General features: G+C 30.3%; 1 protein-coding gene across 1 annotated transcript; it reads left to right on the top strand.

Annotated features, from left to right (window-relative positions):
* Positions 1–20,896: 20,896 nt before the first annotated feature.
* LOC136092160 (zinc finger BED domain-containing protein 4-like) lies at positions 20,897–23,493 on the top strand. Its single transcript, XM_065819889.1, has one exon. It carries the CDS (start codon positions 21,393–21,395, stop codon positions 22,632–22,634), a length of 1,242 nt encoding a protein of 413 aa, XP_065675961.1. The 5' UTR covers positions 20,897–21,392; the 3' UTR covers positions 22,635–23,493.
* Positions 23,494–23,851: the final 358 nt, after the last annotated feature.

Raw genomic sequence — 23,851 nt, 5'->3', positions numbered from 1 at the left:
AAAGCTTTCTTTAGATTAAGGGGTATTTCCTGATATACTAAAATTAGCAAAATTATTTCCAATTTTCTAAAAATGATAATCATTCTAACGTTTTCAACTACAGACCTATATCAGTGCTTTCTGTATTTTCGAAAATATTTGAACGTGTAATTTACAATAGAATCTTTGATCATTTTACTAAAAACAATTTCTTTTATTCAAAACAATTTGGATTTCAGAAAAATCATTTGACTGAAAATGCTTGTATTGAATTAGTTGATCAAATAAATAATGGCTTTAACGAAAACAAATTTACTTTAGGTATATTTATTGATCTCTCAAATGCTTTTGAAACTGTTGATCATTTTATATTGTAAGAAAAGTTGAGGCATTATGGAGTAACTAATAAGGTCTTACTTCTGGATTAAAAATTTACCTCAAGGATAGAAAACAATATGTTCTAAATCAAGAATACGGAATACTTAAAATCCCAAGTGGAGTACCGCAAGGATTGATACTTGGTCCTCTCTTATTCTTAGTTTATGTAAATGATTTAAATAATGCATCAGTAAAGTTAAACTCAATTATGTTTGCGGATGATACAAAACTATTACTTTCCGACAATAGAATCAAACAACTTAAATAATTAGATAAAAAAAATGACTGGTTTATGGCGAATAAACTCTCATTAAACGTTGAAAAAACAAAGTATACCTTAAACAAAGTATACCATAACAAAATGCAAGAAGAAAATCTTTCCCTTAAAATTACCAGACCTATTTTTAAATAACAAACAAATAAAAAAGCAAGATTATATAAAGTTTTTAGGAATACTTATTGATAATAATTTATCCCCAAATTAAATATTTGCAATCAAAAATTTGTAAAACCATTGGTCTGATGTACCGAATTCGTCCGTATGTAAATACAGTTTGTCTAAAGTTAATATACTTTTCTTTAATTTATTTTTTCATTAACTATGCTAATATTGCATGGGCTATTACACAACAGTCAAAACTTAAAAAAATACGTAGTTTGCAAAAACATGCGTGTAGAATTATTTACAGGAAAAAAAGAGGAGAGCATACTAAACCCTTAATGAGAAATATAAAAATGATTAATGTATACGAAATACATTTTTATCAGCACCTAATTTTCATGTATAAATATATTAATGTATAAATATATTAATAACATAACTCCAGCTAATTTTATTTGTAAGTTTGAGAAAAACGTAAATAAAAAGTGTTTCTTAAAAACAAATCGATCAAATTCCTTTAAACTGCCAAGTAAAATTAAATAAATATACAGAATATTCAATAGCATATCGAGGACCAAAGTTTTGGAATTCTTTTCGAGGACCAAAGTTATGGAATTCTTTTCAAAAAACTAATGCAACTATGGTAAAATCATTAAACTCATCTAAGTTTATTTTCGCGTGAACTTTCTGGTTAAATGCACTTCCGCGGTGCTCTGCGACAAGACCGTTAAGACTTCTAAGGGCACTTAAAAAAAAAAAAAAAAAAAGTTTCAAGCAAAAAAAACACATTATTAATTTTGCGGAATAATAATTCCAAAACAATTTTGTATATTTATTCAAATGAATTTTATTTATTCTTCATAGTAGTTTCTAATGATATACGTATTTTTTAATGTATTAATTATTAAATCTTTTTTTATATGTTTGTATTTATTTCTTTGAATACCTGAAATTGCAATATAGTTATTGCAAAATATCTTCGTAATTGTAAAAATAATTTACTTTCTTATTATATCTTTACTTTATTTTATATATTTTTTATTTTATTACTTTTATATTTTTAATGGATTTTTGTAACTCTTTTTGAATCTTTTATAATTTGAAATACAATATTTTATTATATTAAGGGGCTCTTGTAAAAGATTGAGGTGATATTGCATTCTCCATATCTTCTTTGAGTCCCCGTCTGTTTTTAAAATACTTTATTTATTGATATTTACCATGAAAAACTCATCTGTAATTTATTTTAACAGCAAAATATAAAATGAAATGAAAAAAAAAAGTGTTTACTATATATTGAGCTTTTGACACTTAGACATTCTTCCTGATGAACCTGCTCAACGAAAAGAGGAAACAGACTGTAGAACAATTTTAGATAATTGTTTTTACTAATTTTACGCAAAGTTGCAATAATAACAATTTTAAGTTAATTCCATTTCCACATTTTATTTACAGTATATTATTGCTCTGTTTTTAAAAGCAAGAGATCCAGGGTTCGTAGCGAGCTCTGGGAATTTATCACGCCACTGGTAAGGAAGGAGGCATAAACCTCCTTGTTAAAAGCTCTTCCCCATTGCTCTGAGAAAAGACCAAAATGTCTTCGAGGGGCACCTAAAACAAAAAATATATATTTATACAAATATATACATATATAGACTCAACTGCGGCCACCGATTACAATCCAAAACACTTAACACAAATCAACCACGTGCAGCGCTAAACAATATATGTTGAAAATATATTTCTGTGGTACGGGTTATTAAAATTCTGACAACATCACTAGTCACCCCTGAGAAGACCTAATGTTTTGAAGAAGTTTTTAATAAATCAAGGAAGATAAATATGATTTAATTGCCCCTCCGAGCCTATCAAAGTACTATCAAGGAGGCCAAAAATTTTCCGTCCCAGATTTTAAAACATCTACGAAGCACAACCCAGGAAGATGTTCGCAAAAAAACTGCAAACTGAGTAAGTCACTGTTCATAAAAAAACGCAAAGCATTTTTTTATGAACAGTGAGTTACTCAACAACCAAAAGATGAGAAAATTACTTTCTCTCACCGTTAGATTTCTCAATTTAGAGAAATAACTATGTAACTGTTTAGAGACAAAGTTCTTCAAGTTTTATTCATCACAAAGTTCATTATTTGTACACGAAAATTAATAAATTAATCAAAAGTATTAAAAAAAGTTGATTTCCTTTTGGACAAAACAAGTACAACTCGACAAAATGTTGACCAAGTTGTATTTCGCTATCAATATTTCGTGGCGAATGCTTTGTTGTTGATCACAGCCTTGCATCTTCGAGGCATAGATTCGATCAGGTGATCAATTAAACTTTGTGGAATCGCTGCCCAGGCCTTTTGGATTTGTTCAAACAGTTGATCCTTATTACGAACACCTTCACGATTAATTCTGCGGTTGACGATCTCCCACAGGTTCTTGATAGAGTTGAGATCCGGAGATTGAGGCGGCCAATCCATCACCGATAGGTGGTTGTCTTGAAACCACTGCTTGACTACTCTTGCAGTGTGTTTCAGATCGTTGTCTTGCTGAAAAACCCATTTTATTGGCATATTCCACTCAGCATGAGGTAACATAACATCTTTCAGGATATTTTTATACAAGAAAAGGTCCATTATTCCATCGTTTCGATGTATTGGACCTAGACCGTTAGCAGAAAAACACCCCCAGACCATTACATTGCCTCCATCATGCTTCACGGTCTTATGGCAGTAACATAAATCGAGGCGTTTTCCGGCCAGTCGACGTACACGGCAAATACCATTGCTCCCAATGATGTTGAACTTTAATTCATCACTGAACAGGACAGTTTGCCATTTCTGCACATTCCAGTCAATATGAGATGTAGCAAACAGGAGTCTTTTCTTCTGGTTTTTTAGTGAAATCAGCGTTTTCTTTGCTGGGCGTCGAGAAAACAATCTGGCTTCAACAGCACGTCGTCTGATTGTTCGGTCCGATACAGGCAGCTCTAATTGCTTTTGTATCTCGACTGATGATATCCAGGGATCCTACTTGACGGATATGACGATCATAGAACCCTCTCTAGAAGTGGTGGAACGCGGTCTTCCAACTTTGTTATCTGCTGCCAACTTCCCCGTTGAACGATATTTGGAACATAGTCTTGATACGGTCCATTTTTTAACGCTATATTTATCACAAATACTTTTTTGTGACATTCCACTTACGTAATCGCCAATAATTTTCTTTCTTAATTCCAATCCAAGACTGTCGGGAGCCATTTTTGCACTTGAAGTCATAAAAATAATAAAAATAAATAATCACGCTTCTCAAGGCTTACCGTGTTACATTTACCTTGTGATGATACAATAATGCTCTGTGGAACACAACGTCTTGGTTGGATGTGGACTATATTGATGTAATGAAACACTTGTTGTATTTCACTTCTTGTATTGATGTTCTTCAATAAAATACTTTGATAAAACTCACTTCGATAAACTGTCTTGATAATACTGACTGATTGACTTCCATATACTGACTGAATTACATGTCGATTTACATGTCTCTTATATAGTAAAATGAACCTGTGTGAACCTGTTCTGGAAGATTCTAGATGCTTCTTTTCGATGCTTCTGGAAGCTTCTGGATGCGTCTGGATGCTTCTGAATGTTTCTGAATATTTCTGGATGCTACTGGATGCTTCCAGATGCTTCTTCTGGTAACTTCTGCATGCTTCTGGAAACTTCTGGAAACTTCTGGATACTCCCATTAATTATTAAAAAACTTCCGTGACGTTGACACGGACCAGACTTAAGAAAGCGAAACAAACCAAAAAAGTTGCACTTGTTTTGTCCGCTGCAAAATGGCACTTGTCAACGAAATTCTGCCTGTGTGCTGTCACCTGTCAACTGATTGCTCATGTCATGGCATGCTATGACTCCAGACTCCTGAACTGTTTGCTGTGGTAGTATAGTTCGCATCGTTTTTAAGACATGTAAAATTAGGAACACTTTTTAGCACTGTTCGATGTTGGTTGCAAATGTTTTGTCCAATACTGTATATATATATATATATATATATATATATATATACATATATATATATATATATATATATATATATATATATATATATATATATATATATATATATATATATATATATATATATATATATATATATATATATATATATATGTATATTCTTACATTTTGCCGTACAAATAACATTTACAAATTTTGTAAATTAAAAGTGTAATATTTACAAGTCAAATTTAGTCAAAATATATAATGAAATTTATAATTAAATAGTACGGATAGGACTTCAAGAAGATCGTAATAATCTTATCACGAAGCTCTTACAATGTGATTAGTATATATTATGATTATGTAAAGTATATATTTGTATATTAAGTACACTATATTTTGATTTAAATTAAAATGAACTCACAATAAAAATTAAAACCAAAATAAGCTCAAGATAAAAATTAAACATAATAAGATGCAGAATAATAAGTAAAATTATTAAGAATGAAATCAAGTGTTTTGTGTGTGTGTGGAATAAATAACTTTTTTAATGTATTGTTTGTGAAAGATGAGAGTTATTTAGATAATATACATAAACGAGTCAGTTCACTTTGTAGTTGATATATATATAATTTAATTTATAGTCAGATTTTTAAACTTTGTTATCAAAGAACTTTGATTATCTGGATTGCAAATTGATTTATTCGTAGTTACTAGTTTGTTGCATAAATAAGGACCCCGATTTGAAATTGAGAACTAAAAAATTTTTTTTGAAAGGTGTAATGAAGTTTCCTGTTTCTCTTGTGTTATATTTATTAACGTTATTTATAAAAAAGTTATTTAAATAATGGTTTTACTTGACCTAATTTTTAAATTTTAGCATATACAATATATTTTGTTAAATGATAATTTGATAAATATTAGGCGCATTTATTTCTTTAACCCTTCAACAGTCCATGCCGTAATAATACTCAAATCCAAAGTGGTTTCTAAATGTCCATGCCGTAATATTACGCAAACTAAAAGTATTATTATTAAAACTTCTCATAATTTCTTTCTTTTTATGAGTAATTTTACTTCTAATCGTCACAAAATTTATTACTGCATAATTAATAAGATTTAAATTCAATAATTCACTTTTGCACGTGTTCACTTTTATTTTAAATATGGCAGACAAGCAAGTTTTTTCAGTGCAAAAATCATTAACGAAAAAGCGAATATTTACTCACGAGGAAATAGAAAATTATATATTCGATAAAAACGAGGAGTTGAGTGAGGTTTCAGAAGAAGAGTATAGTTTATCTGATGTTCCTGATGAAGAAAATTCCGAACCAGAGATATTAGAGTTAAGTTTAGAAGAAGAAACGCCTGCATTGGTTGATGCTCTTAGTTCTAGTGCAAATTCCTTAGAAAATGTATTTCCTGGCTTATACATACCGAAATGGAAATCTGAACCTTCAAATAATAGAGGTCACCCTCTTTGAATTTACCGGTATTTCTGGGTGCAATCAAGATATAGTCAAAAATGATCCTCTTTATTTGTTTGAGTTTTACTTTACAGATGAAATTTGTGAGTTTATTGTTAATAAAACTAATCGATATGCTTCCCAAACTATAAATAAAAAAGAATAATCAGTTAAATCCAGAATGAGGCGTTGGTTGCCTGTGACAGTTTCAGAGGTAGCCATTCCAGATGACTTTTATATAATTCAAATGAGCATATACAATTTACATTATCGTATAGAGCTTGAATTGACTTAAAAAATGAGGGGTCATTCAGTCTTTGAAGTTAAGCGGATCCAAAGTTATTGAATTTTTTGTAGTGCAAAAATTGATGATTTTTTGATGAAAGGTATAAGGCTTAAAGTATGGAAAATTTGCAGTGATATGGCACCGAAAAAGAGAGTATTTTTGGATCATATTGACTTTTGAATAACTTTTGAACCGTTATTACATTTGACTTGAAATTTTCTATATTGATTCAACAACTATAAGTTATTAATATACAAAAAAAAAATTTTTTAATTCTGTCGGGATTGCCCAGAATCATCTATTTTACAGACTGAGGGTTTTTACTTATTTACTTAGTTTTGGTGTCATATTGACTCTTGAATAATTCTTGAACCGTTATTACATTTGACTTGAAATTTTCCATATTGACTCACCAAGTATAAGAAAATAATACACCAAAATATTTTTATTTAATTCTGAATGGATTGTTCAGAATCATCTATTTTACGGACTGAGGGTTTTCACTTAGTTACTTAGTTTTTGAAAATAAAATTTGGGGTTACATTATAATTACACCATACAAATATGCATAAAGGAATCATGGAATCCAAATAGTACATCTTTTTGAAATTATTGTATAATTTACAGAACGGTCAGTAAATTACTACAAAAATGCTGCACATACCAATTTGGCATATCGACTTTGAATATATTTGATATTTTTGAACCGTTATTAAATTTGACTCGAAATTTTTCATAATGATCCATTTTTTTAATAGCATAGAATCCAAATAGTACATCATTTTGAAATTATTGTACAATTTACAGAACGGTCAGTAAATTACAGCAAATGGGCTGCACAAACCAATTGGGCATATCGACTTTGAATATATTTAATATTTTTGAACCGTTATTAAATTTGACTAGAATTTTTTTATAATAATCCAATTTTTTTTTTTAATCTGACGAGAATATACAGAATTATCTATTTTACAGTATGATGGTTTTCACTTATTTACTTAGTTTTGGAAAATAAAACTTGGGGTTATACTTTAATAACACCATACAAATAGGGGAACATGGGGCAAGATGACGAACGTTTTGAAAAGCACTTATATCTTAGTCAATAAGTGTTCTAATAAGTAAAACTTTATCAAGAAGTGATTAAAAATTATCATGTGCTACTGATGTATCAAAAAAACCTTATAAAAATTGAAAATAGACTGGAAAAAACTCATTAACCGATGTTACCTCAAATCGTCATCTTGCCCTGTATGCGGGGCAAGATGACGATTTTAGGATAAGTTAATTCTATGATACCATTACTGTCTTAAATATTACGGTATCATAAATTCTAGTTTATAAAATAAGTAATACAAATAGTGGTGTAATTTAAAAAAAAAATTAAGTTTATATATTTGTATAGGGCTATGCCAAAAAACCTGCTAATCAGTTAACAGTAAATTCCAAAACAACAAAATAAAACAAATGTCAAACAAAATATTTTAATGCGCAATAAAACAATGTAATAATTGCTAAGCTACACAAGCATACAGTACAAGTAAATTTGCGTTCAACATATTGCCCACAAGTTAAATGACATCAATGTTCACAGGATTTACACATATCCCAGTCATCATCAAGCAATGGATCATTAGGATCACCATAGATAATTTCACAATACCAACATGAAATTTCTTCAGTTTTGTCAACTATTTTTGAAACTTGATTTTTGGATTTTTTTTGCTCTTTTTTTGGCTTTGTCATTTTTTTTTTTCTATCGTTAGTTACAGCTGTTTTTTTAAGCTGGCCCTTCTTTTCTCTAACAGCTTTCTTTATTTTTTGCTTCATCAATTTTTCTTTTTTCTCGAGTGCAGCTAATTAAACTGCAGCTTTAAAAGGGGAACTTGTTGCCACTTCTGCTCGCTTAAATTTTCGTTTACGGCTAGCACTATTTGTAACCCTACAAGCAATAGGATAAGGTCGAATGTTCTCAGGTGATACAGTTTTTTGCACATCGTTTAACTCTGTTTGGGTTCTATCAACATTTGCATCTGCATTCGACTGAATGCATTTTGGTTCAGTGTTAACAGTTGACAATGATAAAGAGTTGTTGTTGTTAAATGATATGGTCAATGCTGATGTAACTGCATTAAGTTTCACCTTTGATGTTGACTGTTGCTGGCGATCTTCAACTACTGGAACAAAATATTACAGAAAAAATTATATAACATATGTCATAAAAATCATCATTAAATTATTTAGGTTAATTTTACGTTATTTCATATTCTATTATTTAGCATAATTGTCCAATATTACAGATAAGCTGAAGTTATTAGCTTATTTAAATTATAAATTGTCAGGTAAAGATTTGTAGATAAAAAAAAACAAAGACAAACATTTTTTAACTTTTAGTTTTAAGAAACAAATAAAAAATCGAACTGTCTAAATAATATATAATTTACATACTTATTCCTGATTGATTATTTAATATAATCTGATTTTTTGGTATTGGGCTATCACTGGTCAGTGATGGTGCAAAGTCAGTTGAAGAAAAGATCTGCAGATTAAAGGGCCAGATTCCAGTTTCTTCAAATCCTTTTCTTGCAATGCCAGTTGTTGCTGATCGGTCATATGCATGTCTTACAAGTGCAGGAATCTGTGCTTCAGTGATTGGTCTACCTGGGTGATTTACCATCCAGTAATCACAAGCTTGACTGTAGTAAGTTTTGAATGGTGAAAAGAAGATAACATCCAAAGGTTGCATTATATGGGTGGCATGTGGTGGCAATGTTAGCATTACAATTAAATGTTTTCTGCAGTATTCAATGACTGAAAAACTTATGCGTGAGTTATGGTTATCCACAATTAACAGAACAGGATTAGCAATAGTTGGTTTTGTGGGATAAGCGAAGTGCTTTAAATAATCTACACAAATTTCCTGCGTCATCCAACCAGAATTATGGGCAAAGCCAACTGAATCAAGTGGAGAATTGTCCAGAAAATCATGCCGCATTCTTTTTCGTGGAAAAATAAAAGCTGGAGGTATGTAAGTTCCAACAGCATTCATGCTACAAACTATGGTTACGGTTTTTCCTCTTTCAGCAGAAACAACTTTGCCCACTCTTTTAATGCCTTTGACTGAAAAAACTTTTGGGAATTTTGTTGGTACAGTGGGTAACCCACTTTCATCAGCATTGAAGATTCTTGAAGATAAAAATTTATGCGTTCTCAAGAGATCTCGAAGTAAATCAAAAAATATTGCAACCTGTGGGGAGATAAAACCTTGAATTCTACCCAAAGACGTCATTTCAGGAGTTCGTAATGAAATATTGTTGTGGCGTTTCAAAAATCCACTTAACCAGTCAAGACCAGCAATTTTTAATTCCCTGTTAAAATTATGTTGAACATTATTATGTTCTGCAAATTCAAATGCAAATTTTCTGAGCTGTACTTTGGTCATACCAAAAAATCTTTTGCTCAACTCAATTAAATATTCTGCAAATAATTTTTCCATTTCCATTAAAAATATAGAACGAAATGTTCCATTGCTGATTGCCTTTGTGTTGCTTCTGGAACTCCAAAATTTACAGCAGCTTGGTTCTTGCTGCAAGCATTGGAATTGCAAGCTTCAATAGCTTGAGTCATGTTCTGCATTGTCCAATTTCCATTGGCACCTCTACTTGTAGTTCTGGTATAGTTGCGAACCATTTTAATAACTACAAATAACACAATAGTATACAATGGGACTGTCAATATAAACAAATAGCATGCAAATACATGTACCATATTAGAAATATACTTTACACACACACACGCATACTCACACACACACACACACATATGTATATATATATATATATATATATATATATATATATATATATATATATATATATATATATAAATATATATATATAAATATATATATATATATATACATGTATATCTATATACATGTATGTATATATATATATATATATATATATATATATATATATTTATAAATATATATATATATAAATATATATATATATATATATATATATATATATATATATATATATATATATATATATATATATATATATATATATATATATGTATATGTATGTATAAAACAGATTAGATATAACCATAAAGTATAATTATTAACCCTAATCATATTAGCTATGCTTATTTTACAAACAGATATACGCATAACTAAAATTGACATATGCATAAATAATAATATTCACAACATAACTAAACTTAATTAACTTTAAAGTAACTTTAATTATTATTCTAAGTTATTTTATTATAATTGTGTTTATCGTTATAAGTTAAACACAACTAGGCAACAAGATTTTAGTTAAACAAAACTAGAGGCAGTGTTCATACAGTTTATAGTAAAACATGTACTTCGGCAAAACGACGAACGAGTCATCTTACCCCGTTCATCTTGCCCCTAGACTACACAATCTTCAAATGTGCTTCAGAACTATACATAAATAAGTTATCATAGCTTAATACTACTCATTTGGCTTCTAAATTGAACAAGCTAAACGAAAAATTCTCGCTTACCTTTAGCTGGTGATGTAATGATGAAAAAAATCAAATGCAAGTAAATTTTTTTTTTTTTCCTAATATCGGAAAAACCTTATTTAATACTTATCTTTCATCCAGAAAATAATATTTATAAAGAAAATATAAATAAATCTAGTAAATATAATCTACATCGCTCTCAGCTACAGTCAGCTTTCATATTTAGTTGAATTTTGAAGATAATGGTAGGTTGTCATCTTGCCCCATTCGTCATCTTACCCCATCCTCCCCTATGCATAAACAAATCATGGAATCCAAATACTACGTATTTTGAAACTATTAAATATTTTACAGACCGGTCAGTAAATTACTGTGTAAAGGTATTGAAATCTGTTTGAACTTTACAGAATAACCTATTTACAAGACAAAAGATTCTTCAATAAAGTAAAATTTAATTTTCAATGAAAATAACATACAGCTAATGAACTTTCTGAAATTTGGAGTACTTACAACAACAATAGGCAGGTATAACAGCAGATACCAAAAAATAGAAAAAAAATATATTATTAGAAACAAAGATAGATTATATGTTTCAAATATTTTTTTAATTAGTTTACAAAAATCTTATATTTGCAGGTTGTTAGTATAATAAGTATTAAATAAGAAACTTACTCTTTGAGATTGTTTATGTGAATTATTGACAACGCTTAAGATAAAAAATTAAAATAACATAAAAAAATTATTTTATTCTCAAACTTATTTCTTGGCTTTTAGTGAATGATTAGAAGTAGCAAGTTTCATTTACGAAACAATCTAATAATCATTTTTAACAATAGACACCAGCGAGAAGGCAAGCCAAGTTGTCTATCTACACAAAATATCACAACAATAACATCACAATCACAAAACACACTGTCCAACAGAACACAAACATACACATAATAATGGCTGACATGTACATAAACACAATGAAACATATAGCGACTTACGGGTGCCTCAACACCGCCCCAAAGGTCCAACAGAACACAAACATACACATAATGACTGACATGTACATTAACACAAAGAAACATATAGCAACTTACGGGTGCGTCAACACCACTCCAGAGATCCAACAGAACACAAACATACACATAATAATGACTGGCATGTACATGAACACAATGAAACATATAGGGACTTACAGGTGCGTCAACACCGCTCCAGAGGTCCAACAGAACACAAACATACACGTATTGACTGATAAGTATATAAACACAATGAAACATACAGCGACTTGTGTTGCGTAAAAATAAACATAAAAGTAATTACTTACCGGAAGATCAACACCACTGCAGAGGTTCAACAGCAAACAAGTATAAATATAGTGACTTGCAGGTGCACCTCCAAAAACATACATATAATAACTTACAAATACGTAAACACAAGGATATACATATTGAAAGTATGTCAGGACAAAAATAGAAAGCATGACTTACCAGTACGTAACCATGGCAGCAGATGTCCAATAAAAAACAAATATACAAATAAAGATTTATGGGTCACCAACACCGCTCCAGATGACCAAAAAGAATACATACATAAATACATTAAATTGAATAATAATAATAATACAATGTAATAACAAACATAAACATAATAAATTAAATTTGCACTGCGTCAAAGACAACATTAATTACATTTTTGCTTTTTTTGAACAACGTCCTCCAGATAACCATCAGCCTTTCCCTCTACCACAACACATTTCATCCTCCACTCTTTGACCAACTCAATATCATATTTATCTTTATATCCATTGTATAGTATCTAAAACTCGCAGTCTTTACCAAATTCATTGTCATCTAGAACACTTACAATGAGCCCCGAATACCATACATCCTTGCCATCATCATCTACCATTTTATGTTTAATTCTTTTTCCTAAAAACTTTGGAACCCCTCCCTTTGATGTGCCTGTTCTTATTTTTTTTTTCCAGTTTCCATTAATAACCTAGCGTCACCCTTTTTTTTTTTAATGTTAACAACATTTCTTGTCTTTCATCAATCTGTCTGATAACTGAACATTTTATTGTAGTTGTGCGTTGTTCTAGAGCGTCTTTTAAAAATGTAAAAATAGAAACCAGGTTGGTTTTTAATGCCTCAATACCAAACTTTTTGTAATTTTCCCCTTTTCCCTTTTCTCATAATTGCAACCAATTTTCTGGAAATTTTTGCTGTAGTACATTTTTTCTAAATTTTATTTGTCTTTGCAACTTCTTTACTATTTCATTTTCAGTGCCTAAAATTTTTTATAAACCCTCCTTACACAAAGATAATTAATTGCCTTTTATTCCTTTCTTTCTTTTTCTAAGCTGCGCTTGTCTATCTCATCAATTTTTTACTGCAATATATTTGCTTTTTTCTCTCTGTACTTTCTGATATACCCTTTTCTTTTTCGCCTTGCTAGTAAAACTAGCCTTTCAATGTCTTCCTGTGATTTTCCATCTAACCAAACAGCTGTTTTGTTGTTGTTAAATATGATGACACCAGCTGCAGCTACTGTTGTCATGTTAGATTTCATTTTTAACCTGTGGTCATAGGAAGCAAAATCACTTTAAGACACAACATTAGTACGCGGACAGTTTTGAGTTTCCTCAAGCACATCATCACCAGGATTGTGATATTTTCCTCCAGGCAACTGGTCTCTTAACTGACTCTGAATCATAACAGAACATGTGCAACATATAACTTCAAGACATTCTTGTGTTAAGGCATCCAAAAGTGGGTCATTACAGTTGGAAAATAAATGATCAAACACTTCATCCTTGGTGAGATATTTGACATCAAAAAATGTAGAACCACTTAACATTTTAGATGCATCAGAAAAACAAAAAGCAAAATAATTGAACATTTGTGATGAAACGGTATTCGAAGAAAATATATGACCCTCCTCTTCAATAATACGAAAAAGAGGTCCTGATATTAGTTTATTAAAAATTCCCAGAGCTCTAGTTGAAGCGTGAAATATAATGTTTTCAATATCGTGCCTAATTGACTCATGAAGAAAATTTGAACCATCAAGATTTAAAACAAATTCTTTAAGGTGATGTTTATGAAAATACCTTGCTCCACCAAGTACAAATATAATGTTAAAGCGATGATGCAGAAATGAAACCATAAAATTTTTGGAAAACCTTTTACGCAAAAATGCCTTCCATTCATCAGCTTTTCCATTCCGCTGATCACCATGTCTATAGGTTGTAAGTTTTTAAAGTTCATACAAAATATCAAAAGTGCGAGAGTTTTGCGCATTTTTAAAACCACCATGAATACTACCTTCCTGCTCAACCACTTTTTCCCATTCTATGATTACTTTCTCTGCGTATATTCCAAGATTGTGGATAACGTGTAAGCCACAAAAAACATGATGCATTTAAGAAATTTTTAACTTTTCATTTAAAGGAAGCTGATCATAGTTTTCAACAACAAAAGGCAAAATTGCTTTTCTCCAATGTTGAAATTGGCTAAAAAAACTTGAATTAACTATAGTGCGATCTGTCATCAAAGATTTGAATGAAAAAATAAGTTTCCTAAGATCATCCTTGTAGTTTTCTTTTTCAGGAGAAAATATATGAGACATATCAGTGAGTAAATTTTTTAGCTCTCCGAAATAAGATTGTGCCTCTCCCGAGAACATATCTTCTATCCTAAACGTGTAGCTACCAGATGGTGTTGTGACTTGAAAACTACAAACCTCCCTAAAATTATACTTTGTGTCATCTGTATGAAGAACATTGTTTGTACTATTCAACATAGCCTCTCTCACTTGAGCTTTTGATAAAAGATTCATTTCACTAAAAATTCAGCAGCCAAAGATTTTTTTGGAAGTGCGCCACATGAAATTCCAGCCATTTTTTGTAGTACAGTTCTGATAACAGATTCAACATTATTAACAGAAACATTTTTACTTAAAAGGTTATAATATACCGAGCGAATTTCATCATTATATTTACCTCCTTTAAAAACTTCAATTAGATTTTTTTCAAAAATGTTAACTCTCTCCTTAAGCTCTGTAAGATTTTCAAAGTAATTTAAACTCTCCTTTAAGATTGAATTATTCATTTCATCAGATGTTTTCAAAACAGCGTTTTCAATTTTTTTCTTTAAATACCCTGCCTTTTGTCGATCTGATTGTAAGCGCTTTCTAGCCATATCAATTTGTTTTTCCAATCTTAAATTTAAACAGATACCAAAAATTTTATGGTTTCATTTCTGCATCATTTCTGACTTTATATCTTGACAAGATTGCTTGATATTTTCTTCTTTATTCGCTACATATTCTATTTATTTGAAAGAAAAAACAAAAATATACATTTTCTATTTATTTGAAAGAAAAAACAAATATCATGATAACACATTGGAAAGATAAAAAGGATGTTTATACCATGTCAACTTGCACAATTGATGGGGCTAAAAAAGTTTTAAGAGCTGGGAAAGAAAAGTTAGTTCCTTTAGTTATTGATGATTATAATCAAAATATGGGAGGCGTAGATAGAAGTGACCAAATGATGACATCATACGAAGTTGAAAGAAAAAATGTAAAAAGTGGTACAAGAAAGTGTTTACTCATTTAAATAATCAAGCAGCATTTAATACACAAATAATTTGTAAAAAAAGTGGGTTGTGAGATGTAAAAAAAAAGATGTAATTTGTAAAAAAAGTGGGTTGTAACACCTTTAAACTTTAGTACATTGTTAATCACATCGACGATTCAACGATATGGCCAACAGCCAAAAAAATCTCACTCTAAATTGGTAGCAAACAACCTCTTACGATTGATTGACCGATATTTTCCATTATGTGTGCCAGCGTCTGAAAAAAAAATTAATGCTCAGAGAAGGTGTGTGGTATGTTACAAACACAAAATAAGAAAAGATTCTAGATATGAATGCGTATAATGTGATATAGGATTTTGTGCAGCTCCATGTTTTATGACTTTTCAGACAAAGACTGAATATTAGAACTTATTTTTTATAAAAATTTTCTATTATTATAGTATGGTTATAAATTCTTATACATGAATAATAGTGTTTTTTAGTGTTTAATAGTGTTAAAATAGTAAAAAAAAAATTTAAATTTAAAAGTAAAAAAACGAAGTTTTTAAAAAGCCGGGACAATTAGAGACCACTTCAAAAAAAAACGCAAAACTTATAGCGACCGTTTTTTAGAAAACGCGCGGACTGTTAAAGGGTTAAAGAAGAGTTCAGCGTGTGTAAATTTGTCTTTAAAGAGATACGAAACTGGATCAGTGAGCATAGAGTCAGTCTGAATACATAAAAAAAACCTATAAACAAATGAAAATATGGACACATATGTCGTAGAATATTATTCTTTTTTAAGAAAATGAATTACTGTTTACACTCAAGCTTGCAGTGGCCCTAAAGATTCACTTTTTCAATTTTTAAGCAAACCGAGGCCCTAAATAATAGAATGTAATTTTAAATAATGATCTTAAAACACTTTCCTCTTTTAATCAGTAAAAACAAATCTTTAGCAAAATCTTCTACTAAACCATTTATTAAATGATTTTGTTTAAGTTAGAATACCAGTAAAAAAATATATATATAATTCATTTTCGTTTACTTAATCTTATCAGTTTTATAAAAAAAGAAATAAAAAAAGCGAGATCCAGTTTAATGTTTGTTAGACGATATTTCGTCTGAATTTTCCGTGAACATTGAGAAATCAGACGAAAAAACTTTGGTTAAAAAATCATAATAAAAAATATTTAATAAACATTTTTAATGATTGGGGTAAAAAAGCTACTTTCGTAAAAAAACTACTTTTGTAAAAAGTTAAATGAAAATGTATGAATAAAAAGAAATTTAATTTATTTCTTACTCTAAAACATCTTTTTTTATAATAACGCAACTGTAAAAATCTAATTTTAAAAAAATGTAAATCTTTTCAAATAGTGTGAAAAAATTTTTATAAAGCTGAAACTTTGCCTAGTGGGTTAACAACTCTTTAAATAACACTAAGGTCTTAAAATGGGGTGAACTGTTATTTAATAAATAAATGCTGCATATTCAAATAATAATTAATAATAAGTAATAAAAAATGGTCTGAAAATCGTAACCTATAAAACTAGTAGCCTATAAAAAATAACAAATTGTTTGAAAACATTGAAAGTTGAATTTAAGAGGGCATTGCGTTTTAATAGCTCTTTTGAAACTTTTCAATCTTAAACTTTGAATTGAGTCTTTAGAAACGTGTTTTTTTTTTTATGTCTTACAAATACTTGTTTGTAAAAAAATATGCAAATAGTTAAGATCTAATCATCGTATTCACCAATCTTTTTAAAGTAAATATCCTACAAGTTATGTGCCATTATTGCTCATGTGCTTAAAATCCTATTTCCAATGCTAAGAATGCTAAGAAATATTTAAATTTTTTGTAACAAAATCTCCACTCACTGCCGACTGATATGGTTTACTTATAAAGATAAACTGTGATGAATAAGATAGTGTAAACTGTGAGCTTGCTGAAAAAGTTGGTAAAGATAGAAACAAAAATTAAAAGAAAAAATCAAATCATAACATTGGACTCGATGCTGCATGCTAAGATTAAAAAAAAGGTAAAAAGTAGTAAAGAACCAATATGAGAATCAAGCTTAATGTTTAATGGGCTAATAACAGTCGCAACACGTAATGGTGATTAGATCTATATTTGAATATGAATTGACTTATGAGACTATGTCACTTTTTAAGCATAGCATGATGCGAAAGCTAGATAAACTATCTCTTCTAAAAGTGATTACGCGCAATGAAGATGCTGTTAAAAATGAAGAGTTCAAACACCAGACCAGATGTTTTAGATAGCGATGCATTGCTACTAGGGGTGCACCGATGCCTACTTTTGGCCGATGCCGATAGGTACAGGCCGATGCCTATGCATCGGCCGATGCATCGGCCCTGAAACTGGATATATGATGGAAATATACACCTGAATGGAAATGCCACATTCCATTCATGTGACGATGAAAGCAACATTTTGAAATTGTTATTGTTGAAGTTTATTTTTCATTTATTTTTTTATTGTTCTCTTGACAATTAGAGCAATTACCTCAATTGAAAAGCTCGTTTTATAAATATTCACTTTCGTCATTTTATTCGAATTAGAACGATTTTGCTTTTATAGAGAATGAATGGAAGATTTTAATGCCGTTACTTCTAATTATTTGACAAGTTTTTAGCAAATGTTTTTACGAAGTTAAAATATAAAACAATACTTATTTTAAATGTTTATCTATTAAACGCTATTAAAGCAATTTTCTCTTTTCACTCCTGACGAGTGGCGTTAGTGCAGGTCTCGGGCTCTCCGAAACGTCATTGGTGATCGCAGTGCATTCCTGAGGAGGGGGATCACCATTATGCACTACTTAATTCTGATTGGTTACCATGGCACCAACATTTTTTTACCTCTTACACCCACGTATTATAGCGCTTTGTGAGCTTTATATTATGAATTTGTTACATTAATGACATTTATATACTTTTATCTCACACAGGTGATTATCAGTTTTCAGTTGGTTATCTAGAGTTTAGACCATATATAGTAGTACATTTACTAGCCTATTTTTTCTTTTTATATTGCTCGTACTTATATTTTTTATCATTTTACTTTATATTTTGTTATCTACTTATTTTATTGTTTTTGTATGGTGCGATAATTTTAGCCATGGTTGCCTTTAATGAACCAGCGGATCGATATTGACTTGTTTACTCATAGACCATTGTTTTATCATTTGTTTAGTATGACTAGAGCGTGAGTTATTGTTCACCTAGTCCGTGAGTCCTAAAATTTTCTTCCTCCTACAAAATAGTCTTTACATTCATTTATGATTCTCACCCAATGACATCATCTACAATCTACTTCTATTTTCACATCTCCCAGATCTACGTAACTGGACGGCTCCGTTGGTCACTTTTTGCGACCATTGTGTCGCATAAACAAACTAATTTATTCTTTGTGGCTGGTGAGCCCCGACTTCTTCCAATGTACACTACAACGACAAAACGGACATTAGGCTATCCCGCTGGATGTGGTTACGGCGCTCAATAACCTAATGGCTACGGTAACACTCACGCACACGTTCATTCGGAAGCTCCACAATGCACGTCGGATCAGCGCTCGCTGACTATGTGCTCGGATCTAAAATCTCACTCCATAGCACATCATTCCACACCAGCACGGGGCAGTAGCTCTTTTGACTAAGAGCGATGGCTTGTGGCCTATGGTGACTAATGTGTGCATTCGATCAATTGAAATCCATTCTGTAGGTCTTACGTCTGGCTCTGATGTGCTAGCCCATAAGCGCAAGGAGTGAGTGTGTTTAGCTTTCTATTCACCCGATTTGAAAGTGAACGAAAACATAACGAGACCATACGAGACGACCAAACGGTACATACTAATGCACTACACCATCACACCTGTAGACATCGACAGTCTCTAAAATCAGTATATCAAATATTTGTTCTTTGTTGCATATGTTCAACACTCAGAGTGACTAGAGCGTTAGTTGTTCCTCCCCATACCCCCTTATCATATATTCTTCGTTTTTCTACTTCACAAAAGTCTTGCCACACATTTTATATTTTCTTATGATTTTTATTTTTTATTCAATGACACCATCTACAATCTGTTTTTATTTTCACATCTCCCAGGTCTACGTAACTGGACGGCTCCGTTGGTCACTTTTTGCGACCATTGTGTCGCATATACAAACCAATCTTTTTAAAGTAAATATCCTACAAGTTATGTGCCATTATTGCTCATGTGCTTAAAATCCTATTTCCAATGCTAAGAATGCTAAGAAATATTTAAATTTTTTGTAACAAAATCTCCACTCACTGCCGACTGATATGGTTTACTTATAAAGATAAACTGTGATGAATAAGATAGTGTAAACTGTGAGCTTGCTGAAAAAGTTGGTAAAGATAGAAACAAAAATTAAAAGAAAAAATCAAATCATAACATTGGACTCGATGCTGCATGCTAAGATTAAAAAAAAGGTAAAAAGTAGTAAAGAACCAATATGAGAATCAAGCTTAATGTTTAATGGGCTAATAACAGTCGCAACACGTAATGGTGATTAGATCTATATTTGAATATGAATTGACTTATGAGACTATGTCACTTTTTAAGCATAGCATGATGCGAAAGCTAGATAAACTATCTCTTCTAAAAGTGATTACGCGCAATGAAGATGCTGTTAAAAATGAAGAGTTCAAACACCAGACCAGATGTTTTAGATAGCGATGCATTGCTACTAGGGGTGCACCGATGCCTACTTTTGGCCGATGCCGATAGGTACAGGCCGATGCCTATGCATCGGCCGATGCATCGGCCCTGAAACTGGATATATGATGGAAATATACACCTGAATGGAAATGCCACATTCCATTCATGTGACGATGAAAGCAACATTTTGAAATTGTTATTGTTGAAGTTTATTTTTCATTTATTTTTTTATTGTTCTCTTGACAATTAGAGCAATTACCTCAATTGAAAAGCTCGTTTTATAAATATTCACTTTCGTCATTTTATTCGAATTAGAACGATTTTGCTTTTATAGAGAATGAATGGAAGATTTTAATGCCGTTACTTCTAATTATTTGACAAGTTTTTAGCAAATGTTTTTACGAAGTTAAAATATAAAACAATACTTATTTTAAATGTTTATCTATTAAACGCTATTAAAGCAATTTTTTCTTCCAGTTCCCATTTATTCAAAGAATTGTTTCAATTAAACTTTTATTTCTCTCATCTAAAAAAGGAAGAAACGACGCAAAAAAAAAGTTCTATACAACGTTATTCATTCAATTCAATTCAAGTTTAATTTTTCTTTCTCTTTTGTTCTACTCTTTTATAAAAATAGTGCGCGATGAAATAAAAACTTTTCTTTCTTAACGTAGAATTAAATTTAGAGATATTATTAAATTAGAATTAAAGAAACAATGAGTAAAGCAACGAAAAGTCCAATCTGGAACTATTTTGATATTGATGAAAATAATCGCTCAAAAGCAATTTGTAAATTTTGCAAAATGAAAATATCAAGAGGAGGAACATCTGGCAAAAAAATGACAACATCTAATTTAAGAGGGCATATGAAAGCAAAACATATAAAAGTTTTCCAGAAAGTAGAAGATCTAAAATGTTTCAAAAAAATTAACACAGAAAAAAAAATGTTGTTGCATCTACTTCAACCAGTAAAGAGAATGATAATAGCAAAGTATCCGTTAGCAACAGTGCTACAGTTATTCTAGATCAAAAACATCAATCTAAGCTTGAGGAAACTATTAATAAGCATAGGAAATGGACTTCAAGTGAACAAAGAGCTCAAAAAATAACTATGCTTATCGGAGAAATGATATGTGTAGACATTCAGCCGTATTCTTTAGTTACAGATCAAGGATTTAAAAAACTAGTTATGCACCTTGAACCAAGGTATACCATGCCCTCTAGAAAACATATGACTGAAACAGTTGTTCCTTTAATTTATGAAAAAGTGAAAATACAAGTTATGAATGATGTAGCTAAAGCAGATTTTTTGAGTTTTACCACTGACGGATGGACTACACATAACAATAATCTAAGCTTTTATTCATTAACAGCACACTGGATAAACTCAGAGTTTAATTCTATGACAGCTGTGCTACAACTTAAAAAAATAACAGGCTCTGATACAGGTGTAAAAATATCAAAATTTCTAAAAGACTCTTTAAATGAATGGAAAATACCAGCTAACAAAGTGTACTTTGTCCTCTCTGACAATGCTGCTAATATGAAATTAGCCATAAAAGAAGCTGGTTTAGAAAAAAATTCTCTAAGTTGTGTAATCCACACTCTTCAGCTTTGTATAACCGATAAGCTTTTCAAACAGCAAACAATTGAAAATGATCTTATAGCTAAGTCTAGAAAAATTGTCACACACTTTCATCATTCTTCATCTTCCATGGATATGCTACATGAAATTCAACAACAGCTACAGTTACCCCAACATTCACTTATACAAGATGTAGTAACAAGATGGAACTCGACATTTTACATGCTAGAAAGACAAGTTGAACAAAAAACTTCACTTACATTATTTTTTATTAGAAATCAAAAGTGTAATGCCTCTAATCTTAATGAAGACCAATGGTTATTAGCTGAGACGCTTATCTTAGTTTTAAAGCATTTTGAGGTGGCTACACTAGAGATGAGTGAAAATAGGGCATCAGTGTCTCAAATTATTCTATTTATAGTTTCAATGGAAGCGTACCTAGCCTATGCTTCAGAAAATGCAGGTGAAATAAAAACTATAATAGAAGAGTTGAAAAAAGATTTTATCTCAAGGTTTTCCAGCTATAAATATAACAAAAACTTGAACATGTCTACAGTTTTAGATCCAAGATTCAAACTTAGTTATGCCATATCAGATGAGGAGAAAGACACAATAAAATCAAATATTCAAGAGAAATACATGAACCTAAATAAAACTGATATTACAGATTGCCTTTTAACTACCGACAACTTAACTCAATCAGATAATGAAACAAACACTTCATCTGAATCAACCCAAGAACCTAGCTCTCCACTCAAAAAAAGTTAAAATGATTTTTTTAAATAAGAACTTTGATAACTTTTTGTTCTTTTCTAATTTATAATAAATTATTATAGATAAAACTAAATTCTAAATTATCATAAACAAATAAAAATTGAAAAATAAAATGAAATAAAATAATATTACTAATATTCATTAATATTTAACAACTTTTAATAATAAAAATTCGTACTTTACATTTTAGTTTAGTTTTTATATTTTTTGTTTACTTACTTTTCTTTTAGAACTGATGAAATAAACTATTACTTATCACTGCCTATTCTGCATCAAAAAGAATGTCCATATAAATGGTGGGGAAATTACAAAAATACATGTATAAGAAGTACTCTAGTAGCAATAATATTTTATACTTCTCATACCTTGCCAAAAAATATTTAGGAGCTCCGCCTTCTTCTGTGTTCAGTGAAAGATTGTTTAGTACTAGGGGAAATATTTATGAATCGACACGGTCCCGACTAACAGCAGAACATGGAGAAAATCTAGCTTTTGTGCATGCGAAATGGAAATTTTTTGGAGAAACGGAAACAAAAAAATAGATTCACAGTTTTATATAACCTATTTTATTACTTTTCATAACATAATAAAAATTTATATTTATTTTTAACATGACGCAAGTTGGTCTATTATGACTTAAATATGTTATACTTTATACTTATATGTTTTAAATGTGCATTTCTTGATTTTAAATTTCTTTGTAGAGTTTTGGATCCATAAGTTATATAATTAATGTACTAAATTATAAGAAAACTCTAAAAAAGTAGAGAGCCTTGTTAAAAGCACTAAAAAATTTTTAGTTTAGTGGTTACATATATGCCTATATAATAACTTATTATTAATAAGTTAGACTTATACATTGTATTTATGTTTATGGCGTAATTCTATGTTTGGATATAATATAGAAACACAGAATCAAAAATAAAATTTCAAAAATTTCAAAACAATCGGTATCAATTTAGAAGGCCGATGCCGATGCATCGGCTAAATGGTCGATGCATCGGCAGGCCGATGCCGATGCATCGGTGCACCCCTAATTGCTACACATAGTTAAATGGTTTAAAGGAATGAAATTCAATACTGTAGCAGATGTTTATTCAAATTTTATTAAAAAAAAAGTTTTTTAGTTTAAATTTGTTTAAATTTTAAACTTTAAATTGAATTTTAAATCAAATTTTATATTGAATTTTAAATTAAATTTTAAATTAATA

The sequence above is a fragment of the Hydra vulgaris genome, chromosome 15, assembly GCF_038396675.1.
Source record: "Hydra vulgaris chromosome 15, alternate assembly HydraT2T_AEP".
Lineage (NCBI taxonomy): Eukaryota > Metazoa > Cnidaria > Hydrozoa > Anthoathecata > Hydridae > Hydra > Hydra vulgaris.
Note: the sequence above shows the minus strand (reverse complement) of the source record. Positions and strands in the feature narration are given on the sequence as shown.